At 51.9% G+C, this 22638-nt stretch overlaps 1 protein-coding gene across 49 annotated transcripts in view; it reads right to left on the reverse strand.

Annotated features, from left to right (window-relative positions):
- The window catches only part of MYO18A (myosin XVIIIA), a 97299-nt gene that overhangs the window by 46548 nt on the left and 28113 nt on the right, over positions 1–22638 (reverse strand). For 9 of the 49 annotated variants that reach the window (XM_072747870.1, XM_072747863.1, XM_072747835.1 and 6 more), the window contains one exon: positions 2008–2043. The exons of 28 other annotated variants lie outside the window; for them this stretch is intronic. In XM_072747870.1, the coding sequence (XP_072603971.1) occupies positions 2008–2043 (36 nt within the window). Of the gene's footprint in view, positions 1–1899; positions 2044–3451; positions 3530–5407; positions 6080–8458; positions 8519–10175; positions 10309–10945; positions 11077–16740; positions 16857–22638 lie in introns of those variants that run through there. 12 more of the 49 variants (XM_072747872.1, XM_072747861.1, XM_072747857.1 and 9 more) reach the window with 6 other exon arrangements.

Here is a 22638-nt window from a genome sequence, read left to right on the forward strand (position 1 = left end):
ACAGGGGATGTCGGAGGTTCAGAGGAAGAAGGTGGGGAAGCCGGGGGATGGTGGTGGTCCTGAGGAGCCCTGAGAACAAGGACACAGAGTTAGGGACCATGCTAACCTTGAATGTCAGGAAGGACAGGGACACTCAGAACTCGAGTCCAGAAGAGAGTAGACCACAGGAAAACAAACCTGGTTCTACCTTCGGCCACCCTCTTCCCCACCTCCCTATGAAGCCTGTAGGATCAGTGTGTCCTGAGCCCGTACAACTCTGCCTGGGCCACTGTCCACTGCTACTGTGACCTCTCATGCCCAGCTTCTTCCCTCAGCCAACTAACAACAGGCCCTCCTTCACCAAGCTGGGAAAGGGTACTTCCTCAAGACCTGAGAAGAGAAGTGTCTACTGAGAACTCTGTACTGCAAAGTGACATGTGGGTCCTGAGTCCAGCCTCAGCCTAGCCTTCCCTCCAGAGGATGCTCCACTGGATGCACAGGCCAGCCTTTCCACTCCTCCTTCATGCCTCCCCAGGACAGGCTAAGGCCATGCAAGAGCATGAAACAGCACAGACAGATATATAAGGAGGGGGCAGAGTGCTGTGTCAGACACAGGAGAAGACTGCATGCCACATGGATAGACATTGGACTAACTGTGAGCTACAATCAGTCTCTGAGTCCTCCGCCCTCAGGAGACCTGAGGCAGAGGCGCAGATGCTGTTTTGTGATCCTGACCTCCTGGGTGAAGGATAGGAAAGGACAAGAAAACATAGTAAGTCTTTTCTTTGTCGCTGAAAGAAAAAGAAATCTGTGTTCTACTCCCAGGTTGGATTCCAGCTTCAGATAACTTCCTCTCCCTTGCAGACTGCCCTTCCCTGTTTGAGAGACAAGCATGGACTATACGTGGCCCCCAGGCTCTGGGAATCATGATCAGTGAAATCGCCCTTCAAACAGGAGGACCAGGGATCCCTGGGTGGCTCAGCGGTTTAGCGCCTGCGTTCGGCCCAGGGTGTGATCCTGGAGGCTCAGGACTCGAGTCCCACACTGGGCTCCCTGCATGGAGACTGCTTCTCCTGCCTGTCTCTCTCTGTCTCTCATGAATAAATAAATAAAATCTTAAAAACAAAAAGCCCAGGAAGACCACTATTGGGCTGGCAACATTTTAAATTGTTAAATGACATTAAAAAAAAAAAAAGACTAATTCTTTATTATTTGAAGAAATCTAACTTCGTAAAAAAAAATCACAATGTTTTATTTTTTTTTTCCCAAATCACATGATACAGGTGAAAACCTCTGTCTCAAATGGTTATGTTTTATGGGTCAGGTGTTTGGAACCTGACAAACAAGGAGACATCAAAGGGTCATAGAACTAATCCTTCCCATACTGGCCAGCAGGTGGAGCCAGAGAATGTCAAATCTTGAAGTTTGGGCCTGAGGGTGGGGAGGTAGGAGGGGCTCAGCCTTTCAGCTTTCTCTACCCAGAGTGAGCAGAATTGAAACACCTAGAAACCATAACTCTAGCCAGGCCCTTGGGCTCCAGTGGTTAAAAATCATGTGCCATGGGACACTTGGGTGGCTCAGTGGCTGAGCAGCTGCCTTCGGTTCAGTGATCCTGAGGTCCTTGGATGAGTCCCACATAGGGCTCCCTGCAGGGAGCCTGCTTCTCCCTTTGCCTATGTCTCTGCCTCTCAATCTGTGTCTGTCATGAATAAATAAATACTAAAACAAAAACAAAAACAAAAACCAACCACACACACCAAAAAAAACATGTGCCACAAGGCCAAACTTGAGTGGTGACACCCAGTCTAGACAGTCCCTAAGGGCCTGACACAGAACTGCCATATCTCAAACTTCCAGCACTGCCTCCCCCAAAGATCCCCCCAGACACCGGGTGGAGCCAGAAGGGGGAAATGGCCTTACACTCCAGCACGAGGCCCGAGCACAGACGCCAGCCCAGGTATAGGCCAGGCGTGGAGGGTAGTCACCAGAGGAAGCGGAGGGCTCCAGAGGGGGACAGGAGCACCCTACCTGGCTGTGGGCAGGAGAGGTGGCCTCAGGATCCAGCTGCCAGCAGCAAACAAAGGAGAGAGAGAGAGAGAGAGAAAAAAAGAGAGAGAGAGAGAGAGAGAGGTGAAGACAAGCAGACCATTGGCATGTCCCCTTCAGCAAGCACTCTGGGCCAAGTGGGTGGGTGGGCACTCTGGCTGCCTGAGGTGCAGGCTGGAGGTTAGCAGGACGCAGTGCCAGGATGGGAAGCCGGCCTGGGCAGGTGGACCGTGCCCAATCGAGGAGAGGCAAGAGTAGGAAGGAGAGGCCCAGCTTGGCAAAGAGACGCTTGTCTCTGCTAAGTCATGCACTATGGCCTGGGCAGGAGTATGCTACTCTGCCTCTGGCCACAGTCTCTGCTGGATGGGATATCCAGTGCACTTTTTTTTTTTTTTAATTTTTATTTATTTATGATAGTCACAGAGAGAGAGAGAGAGAGAGGCAGAGACACATAGGCAGAGGGAGAAGCAGGCTCCATGCACCGGGAGCCCGACGTGGGATTCGATCCCGGGTCTCCAGGATCGCGCCCTGGGCCAAAGGCAGGCGCTAAACCGCTGCGCCACCCAGGGATCCCCCTCCAGTGCACTTTGAATTAGGCTCCTCTTCTGTGTGCTTGCCAGGGCAGGCTACCACAGCACACCCAGGGCCTGGGCCCCTTGGGTGGCTCTGGCCTTAAATCTAGGCACTGGTCAGCCTCAGTCCCCTGCAGCTAGCAGACCCCAGAACAGGGCTGTCCCTGGCCTCCAAATACACATAAAGGTACAGGGCCCAGGACCAACCATCCTTCAGAGCCATCATCCCCCCTGTGCAGAACAAGACCACCAGCAGCTCCAAGGCCAAGACCCTTTCCTCACCCCTTACTCCCACCACACTCCTGTACCACTGACAGACAAGCATGCCACCCCATGGCAAGTGGAGGTACCACTGTACCAGGTCCAGCTGCCACCTGCCCACAAACTGAGGGGCTGCGGGCAGACCCTGTGGCCAGACCTGACCTGTCTGATGATTTGAAGACCTTTCTGAAGAGAAAGTGGAGTTGGCCTTGGACCTTGCCTCTAAGGAATAAGCAAGGAGTTAACAAGCCCCAGCTGGATCAAGAAAGCCAATACGTCAAAAAAGGGGAGAGTTAACTCCTTGCCTCACCACCCATCAGGCCCTGGCACCAAGACCTGTCCTCCGGGGCAAGAGAAAGGGGCTAGATCCTCAGCCAAGAGGGGTCCCCTTCCACAGGCACAGGGCTCTGGGTCCCCTAGAAGAACAGCCCTCACTGCTCAAGACCTCGGCAGAGCCCTCAGGCCACCAGGGAGCCATCCTTCCATAGTCAGGTGCTGCTCCCACTGCCCCCCTGATACCCACAATCTGGCCAATAGCCTCGGGAAAGAGGAGCACCAGAGCTTGGGGAACCATACACGAGAGGTGGCATTACAGAAGCTGTGAAGATCCTCTCGAGCCGCTGCTGGGCCTCCTCTGCGGGGGTCAGCCGGACCTCAGGAATGGCTCCTGCCTAGAGGTTAAACCACTATTAGTCCTGGCCTGGGGCAGGAGGGGTGAGGTGGGGCACAGCATGCCAAGCTTCTAGCCTAGGAAGCCGCTGGGACCTCATGGACAAGTGGAGTAGGCTCAGGGAGGCAAGCCAGGCATGAAATTTAGTTTTTAAGCTATGATGAGAAAAAAAGAACAGGTGCCTGGAAAATCTGGGGTTCTTCCTTCTCATAGTCCTAACCACTTCGGCACCAGGGTGGCCCTATTCCCCCATGCCCCCTGGCCCCTACCCCAGGCCCAGGTGACAGGTGGGTGAACCTCAGGTCAGGGCACATCTCAGCCCCCCATTCTACCCTACTGAGAGGGACAGGTAGCCAGAGGGAGGGCAGCTAGGTCTGGGAACAGGCACATGACACTCTTTGGCTACTTAGAGGGTTCTACTCAGGGGCTGACAGTTCCCCTCACAGCCTGCCCATCAGGCCAAAATGCCCCTGCCAACTCCTGTGTGCCAGGAGGCGATTTCCCTGATTCAGAGCAGGCCAGCAGGGCCAGGAAGGCTGCAGCCATTATTTTCTCTAAGTTCTGTAAAACTCAAGAAGAATGATGTAGGTAATAAGGCAGGTTCTGGGACCCTAGGAATCCCAGGAGGTAGCAGGCAGGGAGGGCCTGTAGGCTGTGCTCTACCCCCACCCCTTCCACCCTGCCCTTCCAGCCAGAAGAGCATGCAACAGCCTGGGAGAAGCAGTGGTGAAATTTGACTCCTCCCCTCCCATACTTTATGAGGTCTCAGAAGGCTCCACAAAATGGGGAAGTTTGAAGAGCACTGACCCTGACCAAAGGATCAGCCATATAGGCACCACCTTCCAACGTTCTCCCCTCTACCTCTCAGCTTTCTGTCCCACCTAGACGGTACTTTGTGAACAGATGGGGCCCCAGATCCAAAGGGGGCCCGCTATGCCCATTTGCCAGCCAGGCATAGGGCTCCTCAAATCCTGCTGCCAGAGGGAACTGCTGGCCAGGCTTGAAGAAGATAGTGATGGCAATGATGGCATTAAAACCACTGTTATTAGCATCACTATCCATGCTACCATTCGTGGAGCACCCACTATGTCAGGGACTGGGCTCAGAATGTTCGTTATCTGTACCATTCCTCATCTTCACAGCAACCCTTCAAAGCTCGGATTATCCCTCATTTGTAATTCCAAAATCCAAAAGTTCCCCAAAACAAAAGATGTTTTTCTTAAGTATTTTATTGGTAAAACTTGTTTGTAGACTATCCCCTTGCTCCACCTATAGTGTGAGTGATCATAGATTTTGCTGTGAAAGTATTTATGTTTGGTTACAGGTTGCTGCTCATTATGTATGACATTCTAAAATACAAAAATTACTACCTTCCCAAACACTTCTGGTCCCAAGGGCTTCAGAGAAGGGATTGGAGACCTGTCCCATCCCCACTTGGCAGATGAAGGCTCAGTGATGGGACCTTGCTGAGATCCCACACAGGGTGAGCAGCTGGGGAGGTAAACAAAGGTCACTGGACCCCAGAAATTCTTTTTCTATCCTAGCACTGATCTGCTAAGACTCTGAACCTCTACTTGGGATCTGGAGTCTCCAACCAACACCATGCAGCCTGGGAACAGACCCCATTCCCACGCAAGAGTGTCGAGTAACAGCAGCATGCTGGTTAGCGGTGCCCATCTCAGAGCAGAGGCCACCATGGGCTCTGGCACTCAGTTGAGGAAAGTCATGCAGCCCTGCCATTGGCACCTGGCCAGGCCTAGCTTCTCGGACATGCGGCCGTGTTGACGGAGCAGGGGGAAGCTGGCTGCGAGGGTGCCTGGCCCTCAGACAAGGGTGGTCAGGGGCGGGGGTGGGGGTTATTAGTGACACACTTGGGTACCTCCTGCTGCACGTCAGAGGCTGGTGACTTGGGCTGCTGTAATCCAGTGAGGTTCGACTTCAGGCCAGCAGAACCTGGGGCTGCCAGCTCTTCCGGTGGGGCCGGGGAACACTGCTTCTCTGGGGTTTCAGGCTTGGCTGGGGAGCCTGGCTTCCCTGAGGGGCCTGGCTCCTGGCTGGAGGGCTTCTCTCCCTTCCCAGGAGACTGCCTGCCACGGGCCTTGTGGTCCTTGCCCCTGCCCCGAGACATCAGGCTCCGCAGTCCCACAGAGAGCTCATCTTTGGCTGCCTCCTTCTTTGATTCAGGCTTAGGTGGAGCAGGGGGAGGTGGAGGAGGTGGTGGCTTGGGTCCAGGCACTGCCTTTTCTCCCCTCTTGCCTCTAGCTGGGTGCTCAGGGGATCTGACCCCTCTGCTTGAAGGCTCCTTGGCACTCCCAGGCTCCTCGCCAGGCAGTACCTTGCTCACCACCTTCCTAACTGCATTTGCCACTCTCTTCCGGGACAGGCCTTGGGCCTCCTCACTTGGGCTTTCTGCTGAGGCAGCCCCTGGGCCATTCATGGCGAGTGTGGGTGCAGGGCTCTTGGCTCTCTGGGAGGTCTCTGAGGGTACAGGGCTGGTGGGAGGCTGAGGACTCCTAGATGGGCCACTGCTGTCCTTTGAGCTGCCCTCTGGCTGCAGTCACACAAACACAGGTAGACATTAGCATCAGCCCTTGCATCCCTGCCCCACCCTGTGCAGAGGAAGTGAGAGGTGTGACCTCACACCTAGCCCTGGAACAGATCTCCTATATTCATCCATAGCTCAAAGAGGCTACACTAGGAAGCCCTTGGTCCATCTTCCAGATAGGATGATTGCCAACTAAAAGTTTGGCTTCTCTATCCCACAAAGCACAAGCAGGTACTGCTGTCACCCTCTCTCTATCCCCAGCCTTAGCACAAAGCTGTGAGGTACCAGCACATGGAGGTCCATGAGGTGGCCCAGAGTTACTGGTCTATGTCAGGGCAGCAACCATCCCTATCCAGGTAAGCCTACTCCCTCGGAGCCCAAACACAGCAGCTATGGAGCATGGAGAGGCCAAGCAGCCAATTCCTGCCATTGATCCTAGGCCTAATTCTGGTGTGTCCTGCCTTTGTGGCCCTGGTCTATCATTGTGCTTTCTGGGCAGCCAGACCCAAAACCTATCCATCCCAGTAAAAATAGTGGTCAGGGAACAACTTTCTGGCCCCAAGATGTGCCAGTGTTTGTCCCTCCTGCTCCTCTGGTTTGTGGCCACTATCTCCCTATCACCTGCACTCCTAGGGGCTACAGAGACCCGGTGCTGGCCTAGGAAGCTTCAACCTCAACCTGCTTTCTGTCAGCCTCTTTGCAGTTTTTCTTCAGCAAACCTCTCAAGTGTATGTGTACAGAGTAATAGAATGAAAAGGAGGCAGCTGGGGCCCACAGAGGGTTAAGCACTAAGGTGACCACAGATCCACTCTGCCCTAGAGCTGGGGCCCTGGCTCAGCCAGCCTCCCAGCCTCTGGGTGCCTAGCTGGAAGATGCTGGCACACTTTGCCTGACATACTCACACTTCCCCCAACACTAGTGGGAACTGTCTGTGGTCCCAAGGGACAGTCACTTGGGCAAGCCAGGCTGGCTAATAGCAGGGCAGAATTTCCTGCAAAGCCAGCCACATTGCCCAGATAAGCAAGGTCAACCTCGGGACTCCTTGCTGGTCAGGCAATGCCCTGCCACTAATAGACCATGCTTGAGTCCCTGGTCCCCAAAACAACAGCATTAGTTCCAGGGTATACCTGGGCACCAGGACCTGGAAGTCTGGCTTTCATCTCTGCTTGGATGCAGGAAGACACTCAGAGTGGACAGACTTCTGGCTGCCACATGGAGAGATTGCCCCACATCCTGAGCAGAGCTGAGCCAAGTCACCTCAGCTGTTGGGGTGGGGAGAGGAGGACCTAAAGGTGCCTCTTCCTCTACCTCTTGGACCAAGAGTGCTCCATGGCATGCCAGGGCACTGTGGAGCTGGCTAGGGCCTCCTCCCCCTCCCCCTTCGGGCTTTCCTCCCATCCCCCCTGGCTGAAGATGGTAGCGATGAGGACAGTAACCTTTGACAGTCACACAGTGTTTACTGTGTGCCAGGAAGTCTTCCAAGCACTTCACCTGTGATTTTTCACAAACTATCTGGATACTCTGAGGACCCTCCCTCCACAGATATCTCAAACACACATCTTTGAAATCACAAACTAGCCTTGCGGGATTAATTACAGATCAGGTGGGAGCCACAATGTCTGGATGATCAAACCTCCATCTAAGGAAGTAGGGGAGTGGGGACAGGCACCATCTGGGATAGTGAAGCACGGATCTGCTTTGAGACCCAGCTCTGCCCCAGAGCCCCTGGCACTCCCACCCCCTGCACTAATAGCAGTCCTCTACTAAACTACACATCTTCAGACCTGCTATTCTGGAACTGTCTCCCCTATCTTGCCTCAAAAGAGTCCAGCCTTACTCAGTGTCCCTATCTCAAGGCAGAATGACCTGGGGGAGAGGCTGGGGTCATCGGGCAGCCGGAGCCTGCCTCTGGGTCATCCACACCAAGCAGCTGACAGGGTCTTGGGAAGACAGAACAGCTGCAGTGAAATCCATCCCTGTGCTGGTCTTGTGCCACCCAGAGGGGAATGAGGAGTCCCAACAGCTGAGCTCTCCTTTGGTGCTCCCCAACCTAAGAGTTTGCCCACCTAGGCCTCTCTAGCACCTAAGAGTTCAGGAAGCAAGAACTAAAGGTAAGAACTAAAGAGAGGGGTTGGAGGAGGTCTCCAAAGCACCTTGGCTTTCCCATCTCCTCCATGCACCCCAAGTTGGCATCATACATGCTGCACTTTCTACCTCATTAATGGCATTCCCTCTGGCCACCCCAGACAGGAAGGGGCACCCCACCATGCCTGCTGCTCCATGGAACTGCCTTATGAACTAGACTAGTGCTGGCAGGCACACCCACCCAGGCACACGTACATGTGCACACATACACACGCACACAGGGCTCGGAGAAGCACTTACAGCCCCTTCCTCCTTGCCAGGAGGGCCAGGCTTCAGCAGAGTTTTGTCTTCCTCTTTAACCTGAGGGAGTAGACAAGGAAGTCAAACGGCAGGTCAGGGCAGAAACTCTGCATCAAAGGCACAGGAGGAAAACATCCAATGGGCCCTTCCCTCCCCAGAAGGCAGAGTTCCCGTGTGTTCAGGAATACCAGTGGTGAAGGACATGGGCAACTTATCCTGTGCCAGAGTCAAAACCATCCAGTGAATGAGTAGTCTCCACGGAGCGGGGAAACCAAGTACCCTTGCCGCCAGTCCCCATCACGTGTCCCACTGGGGCTGTTTATGAGTATGCCATCATGGCCTTGGTTACAGGGTGGACAGAAAGATCCAGATAACTCAACTCCTGCTGAACTCCATGAGTCATTCCCAGCTCAGAGAAGAAGCATCTGAACAAGAGCCCCCTGACCCAATGAGTGTGGAGGAAGGCTTGACCCGGGTGTGGGGGCCCTGCCTGCTAGGCCAACGGAGGCTGAACAGGCAACCTCTAGCAGGCTGGCTCCAACTTACTTCTAGGCCCCTGTGACATCCCCCAGCCCACAGCCTGAATGCTTTCTCAGCCAGACAGCTGAGCAACGTCTGGAAGCAGGAAACGGGGCAGAGGTAGGAGAGGCCAGATGTTTTGCCAACCTCAGACCCACCAAACGGCTAACCATGCAGCTGAGGAAGGAAACCCTAAGGTTATAGGGGCACAGTGTAGAGGAAGGAAAGATGCCTGAGCTCTGGCTGTTCTGGCCAGGGGGTTGCACTCAGCCTATGAGCTAGCTGGCCTATCAGAGGGGAGTTGCAGAGTCGGGAAAACAGCAGCCACCAGACTGTATCTGGAAAAAGAACAGACCATGTGGATGATGCTCTGAAGGTTCCTTCAGTTCTGAGACTGGCTCAGAACAGACCCAAAGGGGCCACGCCTGAATCCAAATGAGTCCTCTGCCCACCCCTCACTGGCATCTCTCCCTCCAAAAGCTCAGACAGTCTTAGTGGATTTTTCTCCTCTTTGCCCTGTCACTTAGGACTATGGGAAAAAGGCAGGTCTGTGAGCACCCCTACTCAGCTTCAGCATGCCCCCCCCCCCCCCCCCCCAGACACAGTGGAGTAGTTGCACGGGAAGGTTTTCTTGATTCCTAATGGAAAAGATCCTTAGAAATTCATCCAGGATCATGTTAATTATCCACCTCAGGGTGGGGGTGGGGACTCTCTATTTGTACCCAGAGTCCTTGGCTACTTTTGATCTCTAATTAGCAGCACCTAGGGCACTGACCAGCATGATGGCCGCTGAAGTTTTAAAGTTGCACCTTGTCTAGAGAGCTATTTTCAATGGGCCGAAGCTTCAAAGTTAGTTCACACTGTTACAGACAGAGGGAAATGGCAATTATTCATCAGAGTGGGCTCTACTACTTTAGAAACTGGGATTGGAGCAATTAAAAGGAAAGGAGGGGCTGGTAGAGAGGGAACGAGGACAAGTGGCAGAGTCTGGGTCTGTGCCTACTGCCCCCCACCAATGTCCAATAGTTGCACCCTCCCCACACGCCCAAGGATCACACCATGCATTAGCACCTGAGCACACAGGTCAGGGGAACATCAAGTGTTCACAAACCACACAGACTTGCTCATTACTGCACGCAGTGCTGTTAGCTCAGGCTCAGGGATGGCCCAGATTCCAAGTCCACTCCGTGTCCCTCACCAGCTCCAATTCTGTGCTCCCTCCAGGGATGTGAGCTTGGGACCCCAAGTGTCCTGCCCAAGTGGTGAAGCACTGGGGATAACACTGACTGCCCCCCAAAATGCCTGGGACACTAGGCCCAGCTCTGAGCTCAGCTCTGGATTTAGCCTGAGGCTGACTCACTGCCACTCCTGCCCCCCTCCACACACCCCCCCCGCCCCGCCCCCAGCCAAAAGCTCTGTCTGTCATAGGTCATTGCCCAGCTGGGGACTATGCACAGCACAAAGGCACGCCCAGGTCTGCAGTCTGAATCACCCTCTGGAACCCAGGCAGCCAGCTAGCTGGCCTGGCTCCTGACTCTTGGCTCTTCTCCTTCTACCCACCACCATCCCCAGACACGGGGAGACCCAGTTCCAGAGACCTCAGAGCCAAAGCCATTCCCAGCGGCAACCGCCACAGCAGCCCAGGTTCCCAAGGGTGAGTCAGAGCAGCAGGGGGAAGGGAAGGGTGTGGAGGAGTTAACTTGGAGGGGCACCAGGGGGACAAAAGGCAGCTCAGCTTACCAGAAGTGGAGCTCAGAGGAGGAGCATGACTCAGCGCAGAAGCCCATCAGCCCATCGAGGAAGAAGAGTGAGTTCACCAGCCCCCCTGGTCATCCTCCCTGGCCCCCAGATCCACACACATGCGCCGTCTTTAGCTCCCAGAACCCCCTGGCCCACAAGCCAGACTCCTGCCTGCACAGACCATGCCAAGCACATCAGAAAAGCACAAGGATTTTGAGACCCAACTTTCCTTTTGCTCCCAGAAGGCGAACCTTGATGAAAAGGCCATTGCGCCGAAGGTAGCCTGCACTCTGGGTCAGAGAAGACACGGGGGTGGGCAGGGTCGCTCAGGGAATCGGAGTCTTCCTAAAGGTCACGACCTGCTGGGACAAACACTGTGGGCGACAGGTGACAGGAGGGAGGAACTGGGGAGGGAGGCAGATAGCAAAGTTCAAAAGGTCAGAGAAGGAGTAAGGAATAAAACATAGGAGGAAAGAGATGGCCAGGTGGGTTATAGAACATAGAACGTCCTGCCCTTGAAGCTGTGTGTCCTTGAATAAGCCACCTCACTTTTCTGGGCCTCCCTGTAGAATTAGGGGATGGATTAGTCTAGAAAATGGCTAAAGTCCTTTCCAGGTCTGCACCCTAGGGGTTTGGGTAGGAAGAGGCACTCTAGCCCTCAACTGGGTGAACCAAAGTTATGGGCCTGTGAAGGCATTAACAAAGCTTCTCCAGGACTGTGGCGACATTGCCTTCTGCCTGCCACATGCCACTACTGGCCAGGGGCAGGAGGGTGGGAAAATTGTAAAGCCACTCCAACTACGGGGGAGAAATTAGAACGGGTTCTCTTGAGAAGCAACAGGCCGAATCTGCCTCAACCCAGGGAAAGGCTTTGTGCAAAGAATCTGTTAATTCAGTGGAGTTTCAAAACTGGCCCATCCTTCTTACTGCTTATCATGAATGACCAGTGAAAAATTAGAAATTGGGCAGCCCGGGTGGCTCAGTGGTTTAGCACTGCCTTCAGTCCAGGGCGTGATCCTGGAGACCCCAGATCGAGTCCCATGTCGGGCTCCCTGCATGGGGCCTGCTTCTCCCTCTGCCTGTGTCTCTGCCCCCCCCCCTCTCTCTCTCTGTGTTTCTCATGAATAAATAAATAAAATCTTTAAAAAAAAGAAAAATTAGAAAATTATTTTGTCTATTTTATTATTTGGGTCATATGCCAGATATAAATAATTTCACTCATTTGGTCTTAGATCTCCTGCTCAAGTTCCCTGGGAGCAGGGAGAGGTCCATTCATCTGAGGCCGTGAGGACACTTGGCCATTTGCACTTGGGCCTGTTCCTCTGCACCAGCTCCTCCTTAGGAACATCACTCTGAACACAAACGTGGGGTTCTCTCCAGAGGACATTATCTCTGTGGCTTTTGTGAGGAATTGCCTGGCTATTTCTGCTCTTGTCCTTATCACTGGCTTTTAAAGATTTTAAAGATTTGCTTAGGATGCAAAATAACCTAGCTTTAGCCGATGCAAAACAGGTAAGGAACTCAGCCCCAAAGATGGTAGTGACATCTTCACCACAGCCATTGCCAGAGCTGGGAATGACTTGCTTTGTGGAGCAAGGAAACCAAGGCCTGTCTTCGCTGACCTGCTCTCTCTAGGGATTTCAGCCATTTCTGACAACATCATTAATTACTGTATATGGAACACCTGTAAAAGTATTTAACACATTTTTACTTATTTATTTTTAAAGATTTTTATTTATTTACTCATTAGAGACACACAGAGAGAGGCAGAGACATAAGCAGAGGGAGAAACAGGTTCCCTGTGGGGAGCCTGATGTGGGACTCAAACCCAGGACCCTGGAGTCACAACCTGAGCCAAAAGCAGATGCTCAACCACTGAGCCACTAAAGCGTCCCTAACACATATTTTTAAATCTGTCTTACAACAGCCTCAGGACACAGGAATTACTTTTATTCTCATCTTACTGATGAAGAAAAAGACTTGGAATGAGATTAGGTCACAAAGCTATTAAGTGGTAGATCTGGATTTGAACCCAGGTTGCTCTGACTGCAAAGCTCCCTTAGAGGCCCATCTTTTTTGCTAGTCATGTGTGGTCAGAGGGGCTAGGTCATCCTTAGTAGCCAACTCTGGCTAACATACTGTGTCACTGTCAATGTTTAGGAGGTCTGGAGAGGTCTGGATCTAGCTGAAGCATGGATTGACAGTGAGGTGTTTGTTCACTAGTGTTTACTAGTGACCCCACCACAATCCTGTCCCTCTGAAGCTCGAACTACCTCTCTGACCACCCTCCCTGGCACTTTTGGCCTCGTCTCCCCCCCCCCTTTTTTTAAGATTTATTTATTTATTTTAGAGAGTGAGAGAGAGAGAGAGCATAAGGGGAGGGGCAGAGGGAGAGAGAAACTCAGGCAGACTCCATGCTGAGCCCTGGCATGGGGCTCAAACTCATGACCTTGAAATCAGGACCTGAGCCAAAATCAAGAGTCAGGACGCTTAATCGACTGTGCCACCCAGGTACCTCTCTGCCCTCTTCTTTGTGGGGGAAGGGAAGAGAAACTAATGTTCACTGAACCCTTACTATGAGCCAGTCACAGAGGCAGGCACTTTACACTGCTTCCTTATTTCATCCTCACAAAACCCACTTTCTAGAGGGTATGGATCTCACTGAGGGCCCCAGAGCTACTAAATGGCATACTGGGATTCACGAGCAAGCAGGATGTGAGCCGTTTGTGCATCCACAGCATTCCCTGGACTGTGGTTTCCTCATGCACAGGATGCTTTGTCACCCATCATACTGTGGGCCTTAATAAATAAACATTTACTGCATGACAGCACTGAAATGGGGGTTCTTTGGCAAACTCTTATTCCCATCTGGTCTCTTCTCTCAACTGTAAACTACAGAAAATAACACTTGCCAATCCTGATTCCCAGGGATGAGGGGGAAAAAAAGGGAGGTAATACTCGCTCTAAACTTAGCAACGATAAATAGATGGAACACTCAATGCTGTAGAGTGGAAAAGGAGGGCGGGACACTCTGAGATTGCTGAGTAGCTCTTAGGGAAGCAACAGTAGCCATAAAATGCATCATCTTCTGGCCCTAGCCCTTCCATCTTCAGAAACATATGAGCAATGGGCTGATTTAAAGAAAGGAAGAGAAAAAAAAAAAAGCCCACAAATCCATGCAGAGACTTTTAATGATGCACTCTATGCCCCAAACTGGAAACAACCCAAATGCCTAGCATTATTAGGGAAGTAGCTCAGCAGTTTAGTGCCGCCTTCAGCCCAGGGCAGGATCCTGGAGACCTGGGATCGAGTCCCACGTTGGGCTCCCTGCATGGAGCCTGCTTCTCCCTCTGCCTATGTCTCTACCTCTCTGTCTCTCTGTTTCTCATGAATAAATAAATAAAATCTTTAAAGAAAAAAAAAAAGGGAAGGGGTAGGTAAACTATGGTACCTCGGTACATACAATGCACCATTATGTTGCCATTTAAACTAACAAATATGCAGGCAAAACTCCACCTAAAATAATATCCATCAAAGAAACCAAAACCTAAATAGTATGCAAACAGTGATCATCATAATCTTGTAAATTGCGTAAACTAGACACAATAGCGACATTTGGTATTTATTTTGTTATGTATTTGTTACTTATTGTTTATTTCTATTGTAAAGATAGCTAAATAGTCAATAAAAAAGAAAAAGCAGAGGAGATAATAGCTGCAAGCATTTGTTCTCAACAAGGAGAAATCCAAGAAATGTGCTGAGGGACCTTTTGATGCCCAGCCTGGGAAGGCTTCCAACACTCAGGGGACAGACCAGGCTGGGTTTTACCCACTGCATGGACCAGCAAGGACCAGCCACCCTTAACTTACCATCTTCCGTGCCCCTGCAAGAAGGAATGGGGGCACGAATGCCCCCAGGGCAAGCTTTCTACTCACTAGGCTCCCCGAAGGCACGGAATACCCAAACTGGGAAATACCCATGCAGATATCCACACACAGGGAGCCCCAAGGGCAGGGGGAAAAAAAGAGATCTTGCTGTCTGAATTAGGGAACTCACACCTGTTCCCTCTGCCAACACTCATGCACATTCAGAGGAGAAAGAGGCATGGCATCATCCTCTCTCTCCTTTCCTGTTCTAAGGAGCAGAGAGTAGCTCCCAGGAGACCCTTTCCCTACCCTCCCCCGCCCCCCCCCCCCCCCCCCCCCCCCCCCCCCCGCCCCAGCACCTACTTGTCTAAGGAGGAGGGTGGGAAGAAGGAACTGCAATAGCAGTAATAACAGCTAACCCTTACTGAGCATGTCCTAATTGCCAGGCACCGTGCTGAATCCTCTGCACGCATGAGCTCATTTAATCCCCACATTTCTCTGAAGGAGATATTAGCATGATTCCCACTTTACAAATGAGCAAAAGGAAGCTCAGAAATGACCTGGCCGAGCCCTCAGCACAGCAAATCGCAAATTAGAACTCACACCCAGGTCTGTCCTCCAGCAAGAACCTTCCAGGCTCACTTTAAGGGATGGAAGCAAGCCCTGCCTCCACCTCCCCTGGTTCACCTCCACAGCTGAACTTGTATGATGTCATCCACCAGAATAACAGCTTGGGTAGAAACACAGGGGTTTCCAGAGATGACCTGCCCTTCCACCATGACCCGAATAAGCTTTGCACAGAGGTACTTGAAAGGAACAAGGCCTCTGCAGGGAGTGGCCTGAAGGCCATGCTGCCAGCCAGAGGAGGAGGGGAAGAGCTTGGCAGGGACACCCTGGCTCCTTTGGTCCAGCCTCCAGTGAGAGCCCTCCCCCACCGGGGGGCGGAAGAGAAAGCGGCCGAGGGCCCACAGTCACTGCCGGCCAGCCCAGAGGAAGCAGGTGCACTGGAATGGCTTCCTGCTGCCACTGCGGTTGCAGACGGGCCTGGGGTTCCTCCTCCAATGGCTGGACCTGCTGGAGGCCTCCCTCCCCTGGGGACACTCGCTGCCCCACTGCGGGGCCCTTTGCCATCTGCCTTGCCATCATCACGCACACCCCCCACCCCCCAAATCTGACCTAGTGCTGGTGGCCTGCGGGCTGGGGATCAGGCGGGGAGGAGGCTAGACCAGGAAGCAAGCACCTCTCACAGCGAGGAGATTCTCGGGCCCCACCCCTGGCTACCCACACACACCTCAGCATTGGCGCCAGTTCTGTGGCTGGGATGGGGCAGTCTTGGGGCCCAGGGAGATTCAAATGCTCACAAGCACGACTCAGGCTCTCAGTATACCTCCGTGCTGGGCCAGCCCACACGCTGCCAACTGCTGACATGATGAAAACCTGACCCTCAGTGGCCAGGAGGGGTTGACATGGGGGAGTAACGGAATGACTGGGAGGCAGCTATGTCTCTCCTCACTTGCTTTTTTAAGGAACTTACTTCTCTAGAGTAATCTCTGCTGAAAATGAGACCTACAGACAGTCAGGGTATCCCCAAGATGCCATCTGTGCTCTTCCAAGTGTCTGAGCCACAGAAATGCAGGAGACCATGCTGAGTCCACTCCTGGCCACCCTGACAGCTGGAGGGATGACCCCTGTATAGTGCCTTTTCTCATCTACCAGGAGGCAAAAGGGTGGAGGGCTACGCTGGTAATACGAGCCTTCCGAAGGTCCATGAGGTACTGGGCTTCCAGGCCTTGGAAGAAAAGAGTGTTCCAAGGAATGAGGGCCTCAGGCACCAATGGTCTGTGGGGAAGGCGTGTCACAGCCTGTGGGCAAGCTGATGCAGTCCCATGACACGGAGGTCTAGAAAATGGTGCCCCCTCCAAAACTCCCAAAGTCCTGAGTCAGGCCCAGGAGGTTTTGGGAGGTTGCCTGCACTGGATGATTCTCTCCCCACCAAGAAGCTCAGAGAGGGGCCCCAAGGCAGCGCCCCCTTCACCACCACCTCCTTCAGCCACATCTGGGGAAATAACAAAAAGGCCCCTCCTTTCATAAATGAGGAACCGGCATGAGGAGCCTGGGACATTTCCAGGGTGGGTGGGGGGTCACAGGGACACTCACCCGCATGGCCTGGCCTGGAGCAACCCAGAGCAAGGAGTCTCCTCTCCGATGCTGCTCCGTTAGTGGCTCAAAATAGCACTGGCTTCAGCCCCGCCCCTGGTCCCCTCCCTCTCCCCAGGCCCCTCCTGCTGGCAGCCTGAGCTGCCCAACCCTGGCCAGAGCCAGTCCCAGACAGTGAGTGGCCTCCAGGACTGCGGATACCAGGTATGCCGGGATGGAGAGGGTAACACAGCATGTGTAGAAGGGGAAGAGGAGGCACGGAGAGTGAGGGGGCAATGGGTGGGGGGCGGGCAGTGTTGGAGGGTCAGGGGCAAGGGACAGGGAGGGTGGGGCTTTCCTACTGACACACACCCCGGCTCCCAAACAGCTGAGCTGATATGGCCCCTAAAAATAGCAGAGGAATTTGAGACCTGCAGCCCCCGGCCCCACAGGCCAGGATTAAGACAAGCACATGCACGTTCTCTCTCTCTCTCTCTCTCTCTCACACACACACACACACCATCATGCATGAACACTCAATCACAGCACAGTGTTCTTGAGAACACACAAATCATAAGCTCACCCCAGCCATCTAATTACTGCGGCAGAGGCCAAGGAAACCACTAACGTCACATCCAATCCAATATACAGGGCCCGCTGCACGCTGGGCCAGAACGACAGCCATGCAGCCATCCTGGAACGTCTGGCAGGAATAGAGTGAGACCCACACGATCAGTCTGTGGCTGCCTTGCCGGAAATACACTGGGGACATGCAAAGAATCAACTGCACTTTCTGTGTATACACCTCTTGCCCTACACAGCTAGAGACTGCACAGGCACACAGGAGGGTGTGGTGGGTGGGCCTTGGCCCTGCAGAGGAAATTGTGGGTGTCTGGTCAGTGAGCAAGGGTTGCCCATGAAAAGCCAGTGCTCCTCATGAAGAGAAGGCCTTGCCTTGCTCTTCAGTTAGTACCAGGGGATGCCCAGACTGGGGCTGGGGACCCCCAAGAGGCTGAAATGGGAGCTGGGGGCAGATGGGGAGGAGCCAAAAGACAGGCCTTTTGAAGCTGTCTCAGAAGCTGTAAGCTCTGCAGAAAAAAGGAAGCTGGCCTGTTTTTTTCCTCTCCAGGAAAAAAAAAAAAGAATGGGGTGAGGTGATATTAGGAAGGCCTGAAAAAAGAGCTGTCACCAAACCAGTGTCCAACCACGGTGGCTGGAGATCCCCCAGGCCTGTTACCCCAGATAGTCTTATGAGCCCAGTAGGTCTTGTAAACAGTATGACTTTCTCTGTTGAAAGGTTGATAAGCACTGCCTGGGAGGACCAAAGCCCAGCTCTGCCTCTTCCCTACCACACAGGACCATTGGGACGTGGGGTCCCGCCTCTGGTTTCTAGGGACTGGTGTGTCGTCCCAGGGAGATCGTCTGGCCCTTCGGGGGCATGTGCTGTGTCAGAGCTCTTCACATCCCCAGGGCTTTCTTGACTCGCTGGTGCCAACCTTGGCTGCAGCTGAAATCATGGGACTCCAGAAATACTGATGTCTAAATCCCACCCTTTCCCCCTAGTTTCTGATTTAATTGGTCCGGGAGGGAAGCCTGGGCAGTAGGATTTGTAAAAGCTCCCCCAGGTGATGCTTATAGGTAGCCAAGGCTGAAAACTGTTCAATATGAAGGCAGCAGAGGGGTCCCTTTGTTAAGTCACTGAGTGCCTGAAAGAATGAAGGGATGAAGGACGCAGCTGTATGATCCCTGGGCCTGTGCCTTAAACGGCCCTCATCTACAAAATGAGTGTTCTGTACCAGTAACTCTTCTCTATGGTCAGTATGAGACTGGTAAAATCTCAGTGAGTGAAAAGGTTTGGTTCTCAAAACGTGGTCCCCAAACCAGCAACCCCTCCCCCTTCCAGACCTACTGAATCAGAAATTCTGCATCAGGGCCCCAGCACCTCTGCTCTAACCAGCCCTTCAGGTGATTCTGAGAACCACTGCTTTGAAGGAATTATTCTTGGTGTCCCGTGGCTGACAGTGAGTCTCCCAGGTCCAGCCTACTGGGTTCAATCGTGGCTTGTCCATGCGGAAAGCTACACAACTGAACCCTGCGCTGTGAGTTCTTCACCTGTACAAGGAGGGCAATGAAAGTACCTACCCAGTAGGGTGATTGTAGGCATTAGAGGAATTAGTGCTTGCAAAGCTCTAGGAACAGTGTCTAACACAAAAATTTTCAATAAACTTATTGGAAAAAAAGTTTTCGATAGTTTTAATTATTATCATCTATCTGGGATCATTGTCGGGGGATGGGGTAGAAGAGAAAAGCAAAGCATCACAAGCAAAATTTCCAGGTAACTGAAGACTATCCCCTTTAAGGCACAACATATTTTCTATTTTAAGTGATTTTCTAAATTCTATTACTAACTTATAAATCATAAAAACACACATTTTGTTGGTTCTCTTCTATTTTTTTTTTAAGATTTTATTTATTTATTCATGAGAGACACACAGAGAGGGAGGCAGAGACACAGGCAGAGCTAGAAGCAGGCTCCATGCAGGGAGCCCGATGTGGGACTCGATCCTGGGACTCCAGGATCACACCCTGGGCCAAAGGCAGGCACTCAACTGCTGAACCTCCCAGGCGTCCCTGTTGGTTCTCTTCTTAAGTAAAACACTCAGAACCCATCTCAAACATCTCAAACTCCTGAGCTTCCTCTCTTGAATTCCCCTCATTTCCCTCCTCTACAGATGAAAATGAGGGCCCGTCATCCCCACTGTGATGACTTTGGACTTCCCAGCCTGGCTCCAGGCTACCCATGCCCCTCGCCATACTCAACAGGCACCAGCCCCGTCCTAGGCGCTGCAGCCAACCTCGCTCCATGCCCGTGTTGGTAAGACCAGATGCCCTCTGTGTCCGGATTATCTGCTTTTTCATTCTTTTGTCCCCATCAGCTGTCACTCCACCTGTCAGCATGCCTGTCCCCAACAGTCTCACTTCCTTCTAATGAGCAGTTTCTGCCAAAGGCTAGAGAACCAGATAACTGAGCCTGATACAACAAAGTCCAGAGCAGAGCAAGTGGAATACCAGAGAGCTACTCTCCTGTAAGTAAAGGGCCTGGGTTTTCCCTCCAAGACTTGCTGCCCTCTATCTTGGTCACCTGAGGATCTTCTAGGCTCACCTTCCATTCAGCAGTGCTCTGGAAGATGACCAGGGACTGGTGTGTCATCCCAAGGAGATTGTCTGGCCCTTCGGGGGCATGTGCTGTGTCAGAGCTCTTCACATCCCCAGGGCTTTCTCGACACGCTGGTGCCAAGAAAAGTTACTGGTGCACCCCTTATGGGTGACCAAGGTGTCACTTTACTTTCAGAAGCTTGTTCTGAATTATTAGTAACCATGTGTCAATCTACTCTTTTCTATTCAGACAACTAGATCCTGTTCATTCTGTCTCTGAGTTGACTTGTGTTACTGATGGAGATCATCTCAAAGCACTTTCTTCCCTCAGTGACAAGGGCAGACCTCTTCATTCAGAGAAGAAACCTGAGACCTGACAACCCACTCAGTGTCACACAAAGCCACCACCAGTCCCCCTGCTGCCCAAAGGTTGGTGCTGCCTCAGGCCCCAGTAGGTCTTAAGTAAGCCCAACCTATAACCCCAGGGGACTGGGCAGTCACTCCCACAGCCAACCAGACCACCCCTAGGCCCCTGGGTCTGCCTCCTGACACTTCCCCTTCCCCTTCCTCCCTTTTCCTCGTGCTCTCACATTCTCAGGCAGACATTCCCACAGTCCCCTGCCCTCATCACCACCAATGACTTAGAAATGCTTCTCTCTTCCCAGGGTCTGGGATTGAGACCCACATCGGGCTCTTTGTGGGGAGCCTGCTTTTCCTCTGCCTGTGTCTCTACCTCTCTCCCTCATGAACAAATATAACCTTAAAAAAAAAAAAAAAAAAAAAAGGAAAAGAAATGCCTCTCTCCCTTGCCCAACTTTCCCATCTGTCAAGGTCCACAAGTGTCACCTCCCTCATGAAGTCTTCCCCAAACCCCAAGGCCTGCACAGAGGCATACTGCAAAGAGCACACCTTCGCAGTCAGGCACCCCAGTCCTGGATCTCAGCTCTGCATCTATCTTGCTGCCTGACCTAAGGGAAAGTTACTCAGCTTCTTAGGGTGTCCATTTTTTTTGCCTTATAATACCTATTACTACCTTCTGGGGTTGTTGTGAGAATTTAAAAAAGACAGTATATGTAAAGTACCTGGCATTAGGCCTGGCAAATTGTAGGTAGTGATTAAATTATTATCAAAAACCACAGTCCTGGGCAGCTCCGATGGCCCAGCAGTTTGGCGCCGCCTTCAGCCTGGGGTATGATCCTGGAGACCCGGGATCGAGTCCCACGTCGGGCTCCCTGCATGGAGCCTGCTTCTCCCTCTGCCTGTGTCTCTGCCTCTCTCTTTCTCTCTGTGTCTGTCACGAATAAATAAAATCTTAAAAAAAAGATTAAAAAAAAAACAACCAACCAACCACAGTCCTGTCTATACCCAGATATCACCATGTACACATGGTGGTTTTTTATACTCAATATGGCACTTTGCTAGATACAATGGAATGCGCATAGATACTAAATGGGATTAGATTCTAAAGTCAGCCTGTAAGGCAAATGTAAAATATAGCCAAAATTACTCTTGAAAATCCCTTAAATTGCTCACAAAGTATAGCACACATTGTTTTATATATTCTACGTATCTTCAGGAAAGCATAGCATGGATAGTCATGTACAGCCTACAATAAAAGAAATACACAAAATGCAATGTTTAAATTTTTTCTCACACAAACATAAGTGGAATTTATTGAATTTTGATGTGCATGTGCCACAACTACACAGCATAAACTAATGTTTTGAATGGTAATCTATTTGTGATATGTCTAAATCTTATCTCCCTGAACAGGAGGGACCATTTCCTATGTCTTTTAAATCTCATCCCCCTCCCCAGCATTAGACACACAGTAGGTGTTAAGTATCCACTGGTTTTAACTAACTGACCTAAAAGGTAACTGTTGTGAGATACATGGTGTTGAACACAATAGGGAAAAAAGAGGTATCCAGATAGAGTAACAACCTCGACTACTCTGCGGTGGTGGTGTGTGTGGTTGTTGGTGGTGTGGGGTGAGTGAAAGGTCCTCTGTTACTGGCACTGGGCCAGGCAGAGTGGCTAAGCAGGGGGGCATGGGTGGGCTACACAGAAGGCTCTCAAGAGTGAAGCCATTCACATATTCAACTAGCAGTTACCTGTAATTCCTCAAGGTGAGCACCAGGGAGAAGCACAAGGCTGGCTTCTTTTTCTGGCACTTCACAACTGGACTGTGAGCTTCTCAAGGAAGAGGCTGTATGTCTGTGGTTCAGTCTGTGTGCTCTGCACCTACCGAGAGCATTGGGTCCTGCTCAGAGGCAGTGCTCCATAGATGGATGAGCGAGTGATTGAAACAAGATGATGCGGACACAGTTCTGACCTCAGCAAACATACAGACCGGAAGAAGAGAAACAAAGCTACCCAAGTAATTAGAATTGGTGTAGGATCTGCTCCATGCTCCAACAGGGTCACTGATAATGTTCTAGGGAAATTCAGAAGCAGAAATCTTTTCCTGCTGGGGAATAAAACAGAGAGCTTATGGGCAGCTTGGGGCTAGGGCCATGAAAAATGGAAGGAAGTGTAATGAGATGAGAGAAGAAGGGGATTCCAGGGTAAAGGAGTAAGATAATAGAAGCATGAAACATGAAGCACAAACAATAAGTCTGGATGAAGTGACACAGATAGGTAAACAATGAGAGGCAAAGCTGGGAAGGTAAGTGGGGCCAGATCAAGAATGCCCACGTGTCATAGTGGACAGGTGTGGTTTCAGCTGCCCACAATCCATTCCTCTATTCTCTGATTACAGCA

The sequence above is a fragment of the Vulpes vulpes genome, chromosome 2 (genome assembly GCF_048418805.1).
Source record: "Vulpes vulpes isolate BD-2025 chromosome 2, VulVul3, whole genome shotgun sequence".
Taxonomy (NCBI): Eukaryota; Metazoa; Chordata; class Mammalia; order Carnivora; family Canidae; genus Vulpes; species Vulpes vulpes.